The sequence below is a fragment of the Dermochelys coriacea genome, chromosome 8, assembly GCF_009764565.3.
Source record: "Dermochelys coriacea isolate rDerCor1 chromosome 8, rDerCor1.pri.v4, whole genome shotgun sequence".
NCBI classification, from domain to species: Eukaryota; Metazoa; Chordata; order Testudines; family Dermochelyidae; genus Dermochelys; species Dermochelys coriacea.
The window spans coordinates 85,087,669-85,101,989 of NC_050075.1; the positions used below are offsets into that span (position 1 = coordinate 85,087,669).

Consider the following 14,321-nt stretch of genomic DNA (forward strand, 5'->3'; position numbering starts at 1 on the left):
GCTGCAGTTCCGGGACTGGCAGGCTGCAGCCGCGCCGCCCGGCCCAGCCCGCTGGAACAGGCTGCGGCTGAGCTGCCCGGCCTGCCAGAGCAGCTCCAGCCAGGCCAGAGACATCCTCCCCTGGCCCTCTCCAGATAAGGTGGGAAGGGATGGGATGGGGAGAGTGTCGGGGTCCCGGGCTAGGGGTGGGGTCATGTAGGGGGTGGTCACAGGGATTACTCTCCTGACCACCAGCTTTTCCCCCCCAAAAAATTTCCCCACCAGTTGCTGTCCCAGCCCGTCAGGGTAAGCAGCTGGTGCGCCGGGAGACTTTGTTTACTTAGGTTTACCTCCTGCCTGCAGACGCTCAAGGTAAACAAAGCATCTCAGCCTGCCAGCGGCTTATCCTGATGGCTCGGGAGCCAAAGTTTGCCAACCCCTGGATTATAGGGTCGGTTTATGAATGGGTCATAAAAATTTTCCATTTTTACTTATCCATCTTGGGGGGGTCGGCTTATAAACGAACTGGCTTATAATCGAGTATATACGGTAATTAAAAATTAAAACCTATTTAATTACAAAATTTAGCTTTGCACTGTTTAGCTACATTATTAATGCAGTCTGTATCCTGCTTTACATCAAAAAGAAAAGTTGGTATCATGTCTTCTCTCCGCTGCAGCTGCCTGCCCAATCAATAAGGAAACTGCAGTATCTGGTTGATGAAATTCAGCCCCAGCACATTGCTTTCAAATGACCTACCATTTACCAATTCATTCTTTAAAAGTTTCTGGAGTTAGTACCTGGTTAGCTTTATTTATGATTTTATATGGAGTGCTCAATTCTACCTTCCCATTTGAAAAAAGCAGAGCGAGAGCAGACAGATACTATAAAGTAGTCCCATGAAAATAGAATATCTTAATAGCACATGCTACGAAACTGTGGATTGTACTTTTTGCTTAACTTACCTCTATAATTGGTTTTCCAAAGGTTTTTCTTTCCAAAGCATACCTAGTAGCTTCATCCAATGCTCTCTGTGCTAGCCCAACAGCACCTGCTGCTACCTGTATAGTTCAAATACAGTACATAGTAAAATCTGAACTCTCCACTTTTACCTTAAGTTTTTTTGTTTGCTTTTTTAAAAAAAGCACCTTATTGCTGCTACTTACTGGAGGTCTGGTTTTATCAAAAGCTCCCATAGCAATTTTAAAACCAACTCCCTCAGCACTTAGAACATTTTCTTTGGGCACTCTCACATCCTCAAAGACAATACCTCTTGTATCTGAGCAGCGCTGACCCATATTCATCTCCTGAAAAAGAAGTTTACAAAAGGTATAACTGGAACAGAATACTTCCATGGCATGACATGTTTTCTAAATTTTGATTTACTTGAAAAGAAATTGAAACAGATTTTTTCAACCAAGTTTTCAAAGTTAAACACACCAGATGCACCCACAGAGCACTCAGACATGCATACTGAGTAACTCCACATGCAAATAGCAATTAACCACTGTGTGTATTCCTGCCCTTTGTTTTATAAACCATATTTTTAAACAAAAGACAGATAAGCTCTCCAGAATGAAAGTTTAAACAACTGCCCTGACATAACTGCATTTGGTGGTTTTAACCTTGAAGAGTTACTTCTGGTTGATAAACAAGCAACCAAAAACAATTTCTTTACTTATGCTAAAAACACTCAAGGAGTTACTTAAACCAATGATTTAAAAAAAAAAATATCAATCATTCTTTTCCTTATGCTTTTTATTCCCTTTATTTTTCTAAGTACAATGAAAAATCGCTAGTTTCAACTTTTGCTTACAGCCATTTTCTAAAGCAGTTTCATGCACTAGCAACAAAACATTTTAGTGTTTAGTGTTCTCCTTGAAAGAAACTGTTCTTTCAGAAATAGATTCTATTGAAATGTTATAAAGTCAAAAATGTTTCTATTGAAGTTTGTTTTGTACAAGGTTGTTTTAATTTTGGATTTATTTGAAAAAGTACAAAAATATAAATTTCACGTTTAAGTTGATATGACAGAGTCCCTTTGATCACCCCCAAGAAATAGACCAATCAGTAAACAGCATTTCTGATACCTCTCCACAATGTAAAACAACAAATTTGATCGGCAGCATGGCTCCACCTGCTGCATGTACTGGTGCTGTTCAAGTGGCAGAACAGCCATGGCTGGGAGTCGGGAAAGGAAAGGAGACATATGTTCCTCTTCTAATTAAATGGACATTTTAAGTTGCCCATCAAGTTGACAAAATGGTTTCAGGTACCACACTGGCCCATGAGTCATTTCTCTTCTCCCCCTTCCCCTTGACAATTTTTGTGGGTGTGTAATCACATTTTTTCCTGTTTGCGTGTGTGTTTAAAAGTAGCATGGAAAAGGAAAAGAGACTGGCTCTCTATGCAGAGGATCCAATGCAATTGACTATATATGTAGTTATGTCAAATACACTACAGTAAAATATAGAGGATAAGTAATTTTTCATTTTCAATAGTTAGGTGTTACTTGAAACAATAGGTAAAATCTTTTCAGACAGAACTCAAGGTGTGGGGTTTTGCATATAAACTGCTCCTTCCTTACTCCCATCAGTCATGCTTCCTTGCGCGTGCACGCGCACATGCACACACACGCACGCACACCGGCAGTCAAAACAAAGAAAGTCCTCTGATTGCAAGAAAAATTGGTCTTAAATGCAATTCTGATTTCACATATTTCAGATGTACAGTGGTGTAACTCCATGGTTATTTATAGAGTTACACCAGTGTAAACAAGATCAAATCAGGCTTTTTCTTTTTTTTTTTTTTTTTAAACCATCCAGGTGACCAAGCCTCATGTTGACTTGAAATAAACCCATAATACTAATATGATAGACCTAGTAAGTCATCACTAATTTATTTCAAACTTCTTTAAAAATGAGTCACAATATAGAAATAGCAATGAGTACAAAAATGATTTCTTGTGCTAGGCACAATTATGTTGTATACTTAATATGTTAAAAAGCATTCATATTAATCGTATCATTACTGTTTTTGAGAAGTGCAATTCCTAGTACCTAACTAGCACTCTTATAAATATCTATGCATATACACCCCACCTTTCTTCCAATTTGGATTCCAGGGCTGTCTGCTTCCACAATAAATCCAGTAAAGGCTTTGCTGGCAGGGGTTTTCAGATCAGGACTGGAACGAGCTAACAAAAAATACCTAGTGCAAACACACAGTAACTTGAGTGACTCAAACCTGTCTTCATGATTAAGAGATAAACAGATACAAGTTTTTTTAAGATAGATACTAACTACCATATTACATTAACCCTATCAAAAGATTCTTAAAAGGAGGCATTAAGTTCTTTTCTTCTGGTAGAGGATATGAACAATAGACAGCCTGCTTTAAATTGGAAATATTTCTACTGAGGCACTTCCAGTACACCCACCACTGTGGTATGTAAGTGCCAACAAAATTACACAAAACAAATAACTGATACAAAGAACCGTTTCCTCATATTGCAATGTGATTTTTTATTACATTAGTTACTATCTTTAGGAAGGATTATGAAAAAGCTATTGCAGAGATGGGTCATTTCACAACAGATCAAGGATTAGGGGAGGAGGCGATTGTGTGAAAACCTTTAGTTCCATGGAAGGGATTAATTTTATTCTTCTAAGTCTAAGTTGCCGCTCATTTCTAAAAGAAAAATGAAACAAATTTGATAAGTCACCTCCTGTAGTATTCACTGATGACATAAGACATATGCTAGGTGGTATTGAATGGTTCCTCCTTAACGATCTTGAACCATTAAGCCAATTTCTTTGAAGCAGGCTGTACAGGATATTAAGTAGGTCAGGATGAGAGACCTGTACTTCTAAAAAAATGCTCTCTTCAGACTTCAAGGCAACAACATCTAGATTTGGGATAGCTTGGAAAGTATTATCTTTAAGACACCACACAAATGTAACTTTTTTTTTTTTTATAACCACCTGTGTGGGAACTGACACGTTTCGTATAGCTGTATATGAGGCTAGAAAAAAAAAACTACGCTCAATGACCATGTATACAATCAAGGCAGAGTAATGAATAATAAGACAAATTCTTTTGAGTACTGTACAAGTAAGTCATCCTCTGCAATTTTTCTCCCTTTAAAAATAGGTAGAATTGATTGGCTTTTAAATCATGCTGCTATCAAACAAATTTTCAGTAGTTTTGTTATCTGGTGGTTTCCTTAGTAGATCTTGTGGGGCATTAAAGTGTGCATTGTTAGCTGCAAAATTCTGTAGTGATATATTGATCACAGCTCAAAACAGAATGTAATGAACATGAAGATTTAGAAGAGGGATCATAAAAGAGAGCCTAATACTTATCTTAGTCAGAGGAAATTTTCTGTTATATATAAAACATGGTGAAGGGCTGAACACTACGTAATTGAAACTGTAAAGCTGATTAATAAGCAGTTAATGTACCAGTTAGCTTTGCCACCATTGGTGATCCACATCTTTTGACCATTAATGACATATTCGTCTCCTTTCTTCTCAGCTTTCGTTTTTATACCAGCCACATCAGAGCCTGCTCCAGGTTCTGTTACACAGTAGGCCTAAAAGAAAAACAACAAAGCAAGGCACAGAATAACAAGTCACTTCATTTTATGACGAGGACTGAATAGACTATCACACTGTGTAGGTACCAAACTATTACTTATAATGGTCTTGATTTTTTCATCTGACTCAATGTGTTTCCACAAATGAATTAAAAGAAGCCTTACCAAAAAGAGTAGATAAAATGCGAAAATATGTTTAATAGGTTTAAACTTCCAAAGTGAATTACTAGACATTATGGAAGATTTTGACAAGCCATACTGTGCAGTTTACTTTTTGAAATAGTAGGTAAGTAGTAAGTAATGTGGGTAACAACTCAATTTTATTTTTTAAGACTCCCCTGTTATCTTTATATCCCTAATGCACCAAAATGTAAAAACTGTTAATAATTCAGTCTGTGTATAGTAATAGTGCTTTACTGGGAGATTGAATGGCTCTTAAAATTGTTATCAGAATACAAACCACCTCACTTTTAAGCTGCTAATTTGAATCCAACTCAGGTTGGTAGTGACTGAAAGTTTGTATTCGATATTCAGGAGCCTATATTAAAAAAACGGTGGTCTTAATCCAGTGATGTAAGCGACTGTGCACTACTAAAAATGGCACCTTGTTGGCAGAAAACACATGGATTAAAAAGGAATGGACTTTCCTCTCACCTCTAGGATATGGTCCCTAAAGGATATGCCTAAGTCACACTACTGATGGAACACAGAGAAGCTTGTAATGCAGTCTGTGTTACACCTTTACAGCAGAAAGAAATTTAGACTCTAATACCAGTATAATTTTGAATAGCGAAAGTTCCTTATTTGATACAGAAGAGTACACCAGTGGATCAGAGAGTAGAATTTAGTCCAGTGTTTGTATTTCTTCTAATGAGTACAAAAAACCCAATTGTATGAGCGTCACAGGGTTCAGGATGCAATCCAGAATAGTGAGGGGTTGAGTAACCACCTGCCCTGTAACCCTGGGTGCCTCAAATGCTTTGCTACTGTAACTCCAAGCCATGACATTCACAGTCAGCAACAACATGCAGGTGATGCTCTGAGTGCCAATGAATATCTGCAGCTCTGGTCCTGCAACTCTGACCCCAGCAGCCTGCCTGCAACACGCCAGTCACCCCTATGTGGCTTTCTACCAGCCTCGGTTAATACTTGCAAGGTGATCCCAATACACTCCCAATCCTAATTATTCCCCAAACTGTGTGCTCTAATGTCCACCCCTCGCTTGGACAGTTCAGAAAAATATAAGGTGTGTTTGTTCCTCTAAAGACACAAAAGCATATGACAGCTTATTAACTTAACTGTAAATACCCCTTTTCCTTTAAACACAGCAAGCACTGAACTGACTTATAGTAAAAATAAAACAAATTTATTTACAAAATGACATAGGCTAACTGGTGCCAAGAAAAAGGAATAATGTTACAAAGCGTTACAAACAAATCGAAAAGTCTCAAACTTAAGCTAGCAAGGTACAGAATTTGTTCAAGATGGTCTTCCTTTTTCCCCAGCCATGGCTGACTTCCTCTCAGTCAGGACCTTCCACAGAAGCACAAGGAGCTAACTTCCCCTTGTCTTCCTGGGTGAAAGATCTTTGCCTAATGAGGTTTCTCACCTATATTCAGTTCCCAGGGACTTCAAATCTATCTCCCTCCTTCACGGAAGGACCCATCTTTCTTAGCTTACAAGAGGTCTGTTCCCTTGTGTCTGTCTAGTGATGGATGCCAAAGATGGCTTCTTTCTTTGCTTATATCTTTCAAAGTTCAATTACTTTGTTTCAAGAGGCAGGATGACCTCATGCTGTTTTTCCTTTCCTCTGGTTTTCCCATCCTCCTGTATGTAAATAGGGCTTCCGCTGTTTTGATTGCGCCATGCTTAATTTACATAGGAGACAAATAGCTGCCTTGTCTCCTATCTGGAAGGCAGCTTGTTTCTCCCTATTTGGCCACAGACTTTAAAGCATAATATCATTATGTATCCATATCTCCTCAGATAGCATTAATGCATACATTTCACAATGAGATTAATCACTAGTGTGTCATTAGCTTTCAAAGACCTCCACTCTATGCCGTCTTATAATACAGTAGTATTGTAGATCATCATTTTATTGAATTGCTTATCATTTGAGGTTCAGCCCCCATCTTTATATACAAGTAAATACATTTGCAATGTATTTTTCAAAAAGTAAAACCAGATCAAGCTTCTCTCCTGTTGGGCATAGACGCCATGCTATCTCCTCCTGCACTTGACTTGATACCTTTATTTACCGAACATGTACCTTCATTGTCTGTCTGAAGACCAGGCTTTGTCTAAGGCAGTCTGTGCTTATGCATTACATGCCAAACACATTTTAAGAATATAATTCTGGTGCATATTTAGAATTTTTTATACACATCCACTACATACATCATGCAAAAATGTGAGTTATTAGTTTTCTAATGATAACTTACATGCCACCTTTTAAATACAGATATGACAATAGTTTGTTAGGTACAGTGATTATGTCAGGCCTGACAAGAGCTGCTGACAGAGTGAAGCACAAATGAGCCCCTGTGTCACAATGAGGCACGTCTTGGTTTAGCTGTTAAAGAAATGCTGTCTTTCCACCCTCCATGTATCATAGTATCAGAAACAACACGGACTGAGATGGCATTCATACTTCTTCCCAAAAAAATTACTGTTATGCTCTCTTTTGACAAGCAATTACCCTTTCATTACAAATACGCACAAAAGTGGGCTGTCAAATATGTAATACATACACACACATACACATGTACATACAGTATAAACACGTGCAAACATATTCATCTCACGTTCCACTCCCTACATGCAAACTTGAACTGTTTTTCCTAATAGATCCCATCAGGGACCTGGTGAAGCCCTTTACTAAGACGACTATTGATAAAGATCATCAGGAAAGTGGGGCTCACATATAAACTTTAGTTTTATCTTTCGGATACAGTACAAAGCAAATCTTAAGACAAAGATACCACAACATTGGGGTGCTCTATTCTGTATAGGCCCTGATAGGGTGGAAGCTCACAATAAGCCACTGTGATGAATAAGAATACTAAATACATGTATTGCAAATTTGTGATAAATGAGACACCATTGATAAAGCTAAATTTTTTGAACTACCAAAACTAAAATTTCCACATTTGGGATTAGGGTATTGAAAAGCTATTTACTGATGCTGTCCTCTAAGTATTTAAACAAAAAAACCACACAGGGTCAAATGAGTCCAAGCAACTAAGTGATTAATTGGTTTACTATGCTGATAAAACTTCAATAATAGAAAGAACATAAGAATGGCCATTCTGGGTCAGACCAAACGTCCATCTAGTCCTCTATCCTGTCTTCCGACAGTGGCCAATGCCAGGTGCCCCAGAAGTAATGAACAGAACAGGTAATCATCAAGTGATCCATTTCCAGCTTCTGGCAAACAGAGGCTAGGGACATCATCCCTGCCCATCCTGGCTAATAGACATTGATGGACCTAGCCTCCAATTTATCTAGTTCTTTTTTGACCCATTATAGTCTTATCCATCACAACAGCCTCTGGCAAAGAATTCCACAGATTGGCTGTGTGTTATGTGAAGAAATACTTCCTTTTGTTTGTTCTTAAACCTGCCGCCTATTAATTTCATTTGGGGACCCCTGGTTCTTGTGTTAAGAGAAGGAGTAAGTGACACTTCCTTATTTACTTTCTTCACATCATACTCCTCCTTAGTTCTCTTTTTTCCCCCAAGCTGAAAAGTCCCAATCTTATTAATCTTTCCTCATATAGCAGCTGTTCCAGACCCATAATCATTTTTGTTGCCCTTTTCTGAACCTTTTCCAAGTCCAATGATATCTTTTTTGAGATGGGGTGACCACATCTGCACGCAATATTTAAGATGTGGCTATACCATGGATTTATATAGAGGCAATATGATATTTTCTGTCTATCTATCCCTTTCTTAATGATGCCCAACATTCTGTTCGCTTTTTTGATTGCTGCTGCATATTGAGTGGATTTTCTCAGAGAACTATCCACAATGACTCCAAGATCTCTTTCTTGAGTGGTAACAGCTAATTTACATTTTATATGTATAGTTAGGATTATGTTTTCCAATGTGCATTACTTTGCATTTATCAACATTGAATTTCGTCTGCCATTTTGTTGCCCAGTCACCCAGTTTTGAGAGATCCTTTGTAGCTCTTTGCAGTCTGCGTGGGACTGAACTATCTTGAGTAGTTTTGTATCATCTGCAAATTTTACCACCTCACTGTTTACCCCTTTTTCCAGAGCATTTATGAATATGATGAATAGGACTGGGTCCAGTACAGACCCAGACCACTATTTACCTCTCTCCATTCTGAAAACTGACCATTTATTCCAACCCTTTGTCTCTTACCTTTTAAATAGTTAGCAATCCATGAGAGAACCTTCCCTCTTATCTCATGACTGCTTATGAGCCTTTGGTGAGGGACCTTGCCAAAGGCTTTCTGAAAATCTAAATACACTATATCCACTGGATCCCTGTTGTCCACATGCTTGTTGACCCCCTCAAAGAATTCTAGTAGATTGGTGAGGCATGATTTTCCTTTACAAAAATCATGTTGATTCTTCCCCAAAAATTATATTCATCTGTGTGTCTGACAATTTTGTTCTTTACTATAGTTTCAACCATTTTGCCCAGTACTGAAGTCAGGTTTACTGGCCTGTAATTGCCAGGTTCACCTCTGGAGCCCTTTTTAAAAACTGGCGTCACATTAGCTGTCCTCCAGTCATTTGGTACAGAAGCTGGTTTAAATGATAGGTTACAGACTACAGTTAGTAGGCCTACAATTTCACATCTGAGTTCCTTCAGAACTCTTGGGTGAATACCATCTGGTCCTGGTGACTTATTACTCTTTAATTTAGCGATTTATTCCAAAACCACCTGGGACAGTTCCTCAGATGGGTCACCTAAAAAGAATGGCTCATGGGGATGGGAATCTCCCTCACATCCTCAGCTGTGAAGACCGATGCAAAGAATTCATTTAGTTTCTCCGCAATGGCCTTATTGTGCTTGAGTGCTCCTTTAGCATCTTGATCGTCCAGTAGCCTCACTAGTTATTTAGCAGGCTTCCTGCTTCTGATGTACTTAAAACATTTTTGCTATAATTTTATTGAGTCTTTGGCTAGCTGTTCTTCAAAATTTTTTTTGGCCTTCCTAATTATATATTTACACTTCATCTGCCAGAGTTTATGCTCCTTTCTATTTTCCTCACTAAGATTTAACTTCCACTTTTTAAAGGATACCTTTTTTGCCTCTCACTGCTTCTTTTACTTTGTTGTTTAGCCACGGTGGCTCTTTTTTGGTTGGGGTATTCATTTAAGTTGAGCCTCTATTATGGTGTCCTTAAAAAGTTTCCACGTAGCTTGCAAGGGTTTCATTTTTGGCGCTGTATCTTTTAATTTCTGTTTAGCTAACCTCCTCATTTTTGTGTAGTTCCCCTTTCTGAAATTAAATGCTACAGTGTTGGGCCGCTGTGGTGTTTTCCTCGCCATGAGGATATTAAATATAATTATATTATGGTCACTATTACCAAGCGGTCCAGATATATTTATCAATCTGGTTTCTATACTTCAACTCTAATATGATACATGTTGAAACTTGTTCAGGGTCATGCATTCTCGGTGCCTTAATTTCCATATTTGAGAGAGTAAAGTGCTTTGAAATCTGGAGCTAAAAGTGCAAAGGAATGTTTTATGTTTATCCTGTTCTTTTGTAGTGCTCTATTTTTGGCTGCTTAGTTATGCAGCTTTTATTGAAGTTGACATCTGAATCCTCACTATCTTCTAGATACAGCGGCTACTGAGAGTTTATAGTACTTCAGCTTGTTTTTATGCCTTTAGGTGTTGGGCCACATTTTTAATTATTTTCTGAAATCTGCTTGTGATTACGTAAATGTGATTTTTTTTCCATCTCTCACCCCCAACTCTTCTTCTTGAAATAAAAGTTAGATTTTGAAACAACTATTTTAGGATTTCTGGTTCACTGTACTCCAGGTAACTTCTATTTGCCAACTGAATGTGTTCCACTTACTATCCCTGACCTTACTGTAAATTGTGATGTCTAGTTATATTTAAATACCTATTTGGATTAAGTACATATCCCTTTACATTTTCTTCAAAAGAAAGCAAAATAAGATATCATGGACCATAAGCATTCGACAAAGTAGCAGCTACACTTACACACATCAATGGCTCCTCAGTCATTCTCCTCAAATATTTCTTCTGCTGTTGCTCATTTCCTGCAATGATGACTGGCATTTGCTACAAGAGAAGATTTATTCTTTTAAAATAGTGAACAACATTCTATAAACTCCAGTCAAAAATAGTAGAAAAAAAATGATAAGACTTACTCCCAAGGAATTTGCTTCAATAGCAGTTTGGACCCCTGTACATCCATAAGCTAATTCTTCTGTAATAAGGCAAGCTTCGAAAGTGCCAAGGCCCAGTCCACCTACAGTTAAATAGTTTATTTACCAAAAATAGTTTACAGCCAAAGCATGCAATCATTCTTTATACAGATAAATTAAAGGAAATATCAAAAACATATCCCCTTGGATATGTCTGTATTTATCACATTTTATCCAAATAGTCAATTCCCTAGGCATGAGAATTTAGAGTTTTGCCAAACAAGTAAGACTTTAAAAAATAACATTTCACACTTCAGGGTTTCTGCGAACGATCTGCTTGGCAAGCTACAAAGAACTGAGGCAAAAGTGTTTTTGTATGAACTTCTTGTTGTCAATACTCTTGCTCTCCACCCTCCATACTGGACCCTTGTGTCTCCAGATTCTAGCTGTTATCCAGCCAGCCGAGAATTTTCCAGGAGTATAAGAGTTCTGAGCTGAAAAGCTGGCAGTGTGGACTCCTACACCATCCCCCTTCTGGCCCAAATGAAAGGAATGTGCTCCAAATAGTCTCCAATTGGTGAATGGACCCTCTGGGATCAGCTCTTAGGCTGCTCTAACTTGTGCCAGAGCCTAGGCTAGAAGTGGGAAAACTATGGCCCGCAGGCCTGTCCCGCCTGGCCCTTCAGCCCCCAGCCCCTCCCCTGCTGTCCCCCCTCCCTTGCCGCCACGCTGCCACATAGGTAGTGCGGCTGGCTCCGGACAGGCTGTGAACTCCCACTGTTCTGAGCGGCATTGGGGGGCGAGGGAGAGGGGGTTGGATGAGGGACAGGAGGTCCCAGGGGGCAGTCAGGGGACAGGGAGGGGTTGGATAGGCATGGGAGTCCCAGGAGGGCCTGTCAAAGGGAGGGGGTGTGGATAGGGGTCGGGGGGCAGTCAGGGGACAGGGAGCGGGGGGAGGTTTGGATAGTGGGTGGGGTCCCGGGGGGGGGCGGTTTGGAGTAGGGGATCCCAGGAAGGGGCAGTCAGGGGACAAGGAGCAGGGAGGATTGGATGGGTTGGGAGTTCTGAGGGGGGCAGTCAGGGGCGGGCGGTTTGAAGTAGGGGATCCCAGGAAGGGGCAGTCGGGACAAGAAGCAGGGGGGATTGGATGGATTGGGAGTTCTGAGGGGGGCAGTCAGGAGCGAGAAGCGGGAGGGGGCCAGGCTGTTTGGGGAGGCACAGCCTTTCCTACCCGGCCCCCATAGGAGCAACAAAAGAGAAATCAGTGGGGGAAAACTGTTCAACATCTTAGATTTCTATACACAAATGTAAGGAGTTTAGGGAATAAACAGGAAGAAGTGGAAGAGAGTCGTACATAAGTTAAATGATGACTAAACTGGCATCACAAAAACTTGGTGGGATAAGTCTCATGACTGGAATATTGGTATAGAGAGGTATAGCTTATTCAGGAAGGACAGGAAGGGAAAAAAGGGAGGAGGTGTTCCATTATACATCAAAAATATATGCATTGTGAGGTCCACGAAAAGGTAAGAGGCAGACCAGCTGAAAATGTCTCTGGGTAAAGATAAAAGAAGGGGAAAAGGGTCATGGTAGGGGTCTACTATAGGCCATCACATCATGAAGAGAAGATGGAGAAGGCATTTCTAGAACAAACAGAAATATCCAAAAACACAAGACTTAGTAGTAATAGAGGACTTTAACTTCCCAGACACCTGTTGGAAAAGTAATACAGCAAAACACAATTTCTTGTAAGGCTTGGAATGTACTAGGGACAATTTTTTCCTCCAGAAAGCGAAGGAACCAACCAGAAGGACAGCCATTTTAGACATGAGAGGGAATTGGTTGTGAATCGGAAGGTGGAAGGCAATTTGGGTGAAAGTGATCATGAAATATATTTCCTGATTCTAAGGAAAGGAAGGAATGAGAACATCAATATAAATGACAATGGACTTCAACAAAGCAGACAAACTCAGGGAACTGATACATAAGGTCTTAGAGGAAGAAAACGTAAGAGAAAGGAGTTCAGGAGAGCTGGCAGTTTCTCAAGACGACAATATTAAAGGCACAACTGCAAACTATTCTGATGCGGAGGAAAGATAGAGCCATACTGGCCTCTTTAACTATTTTTCCTATCAGGAGCTGTTCAATTACCTGAAAATCAAAAAGGAATCCTACAAAAAGTGGAAAGGATGAAAAGAGAAGTACAAAAGAACAGCACAAATATGAAGGAACAAAATCAGAAAGACCAAGGCACAAAATAAATTACACATAGCAAGGGACATAAAAGGCAATAAGAGGTTCCTTAAATACAATAAAGTAAGAAAAAAAAACAAAGAAAAGCTTAAGTCCTCTAATTAATGGGGAAGGAGAGCTAATAACTGATGACATCAAGAAGGTTAGGTATTTAATGCCTATTTTGCTTCCGTCTTCACTAAAAAGGGTGTTACTTCAACACAATAAATATTAACAAGAAGGGTGAAGAACAGCCAAAATAGGTAAAGAGCAGGTTAAAGAATGTTTAAATAAATTAGAAGTATTCAAGTCCACAGGGCCTGATGAAATTCATCCTTAGGTACTTAAAGAACTAGCTGAAGCAATCTCGAACCAGTAGCAATCATCATCAAGAACTCAAGAGGACTGGAAAAGGGAAATCATAGTACCTATCTTTAAAAAGGAGACAAAGATGACTCAGGAAATTATAGACCCATCAGCCTAACTCCAAAACCTGGAAAGATACTGGAACAAATTATTAAACAACAAATTTGTAATCACCTACAGGACAATAGGGTTATAAGGAATAGCCAACATGGATTTGTCAATACCAAATCATGTCAAACCAACCTAATTTCGTCTTTCACAGGGTTACTGGCTTAGTGGATGAGGAGAAGCTGTAGACCTAGTATCTCTTGATTTTAGTAAAGCTTTTGACACAGTTCCACAAGACATTTTCATAGGCTCACTAGGGAAATGTGGTCTAGATGAAATTACTATAAGGTTGATACAAAACTGGAAAGAAAGACTACTCAAAGAGTAGGTTTTTTCCACCAAATGCATCCGATGAAGTGAGCTGTAGCTCACGAAAGCTTATGCTCTAATAAATTTGTTAGTCTCTAAGGTGCCACAAGTACTCCTTTTCTTTTTGCGAATATAGACTAACACGGCTGCTACTCTGAAACCTACTCAAAGAGTAGTTATCAAGGGTTCGCTGTCAAACTGGGAGGACATATTTAGTGAAGTTCCACAGGGGTCAGACCTGTGTCTGATACTAGTCAATAATTTCTTTAATGACTTGAATAACGGAATGAAGGGAATGCTTACAAAATTTGCCAATGACACAAAGCTGAGAGAGGTTGGAAGTACT

The 14,321-nt window shown here is 39.3% G+C and overlaps 1 protein-coding gene across 2 annotated transcripts in view; it reads right to left on the reverse strand.

Moving 5' to 3' along the window:
* ACADM (acyl-CoA dehydrogenase medium chain) overlaps window positions 1–14,321 on the reverse strand; it is a 37,155-nt gene that overhangs the window by 11,123 nt on the left and 11,711 nt on the right. For both annotated transcript variants that reach the window (XM_038413591.2, XM_043490428.1), the window contains exons 5-10: window positions 10,964–11,064; window positions 10,794–10,874; window positions 4,443–4,573; window positions 3,081–3,189; window positions 1,146–1,286; window positions 945–1,040 (exon numbers count right to left, since the gene is read on the reverse strand). In XM_038413591.2, coding sequence (XP_038269519.1) covers window positions 945–1,040; window positions 1,146–1,286; window positions 3,081–3,189; window positions 4,443–4,573; window positions 10,794–10,874; window positions 10,964–11,064 — 659 coding nt within the window. The remainder of the gene's footprint in view (window positions 1–944; window positions 1,041–1,145; window positions 1,287–3,080; window positions 3,190–4,442; window positions 4,574–10,793; window positions 10,875–10,963; window positions 11,065–14,321) is intronic.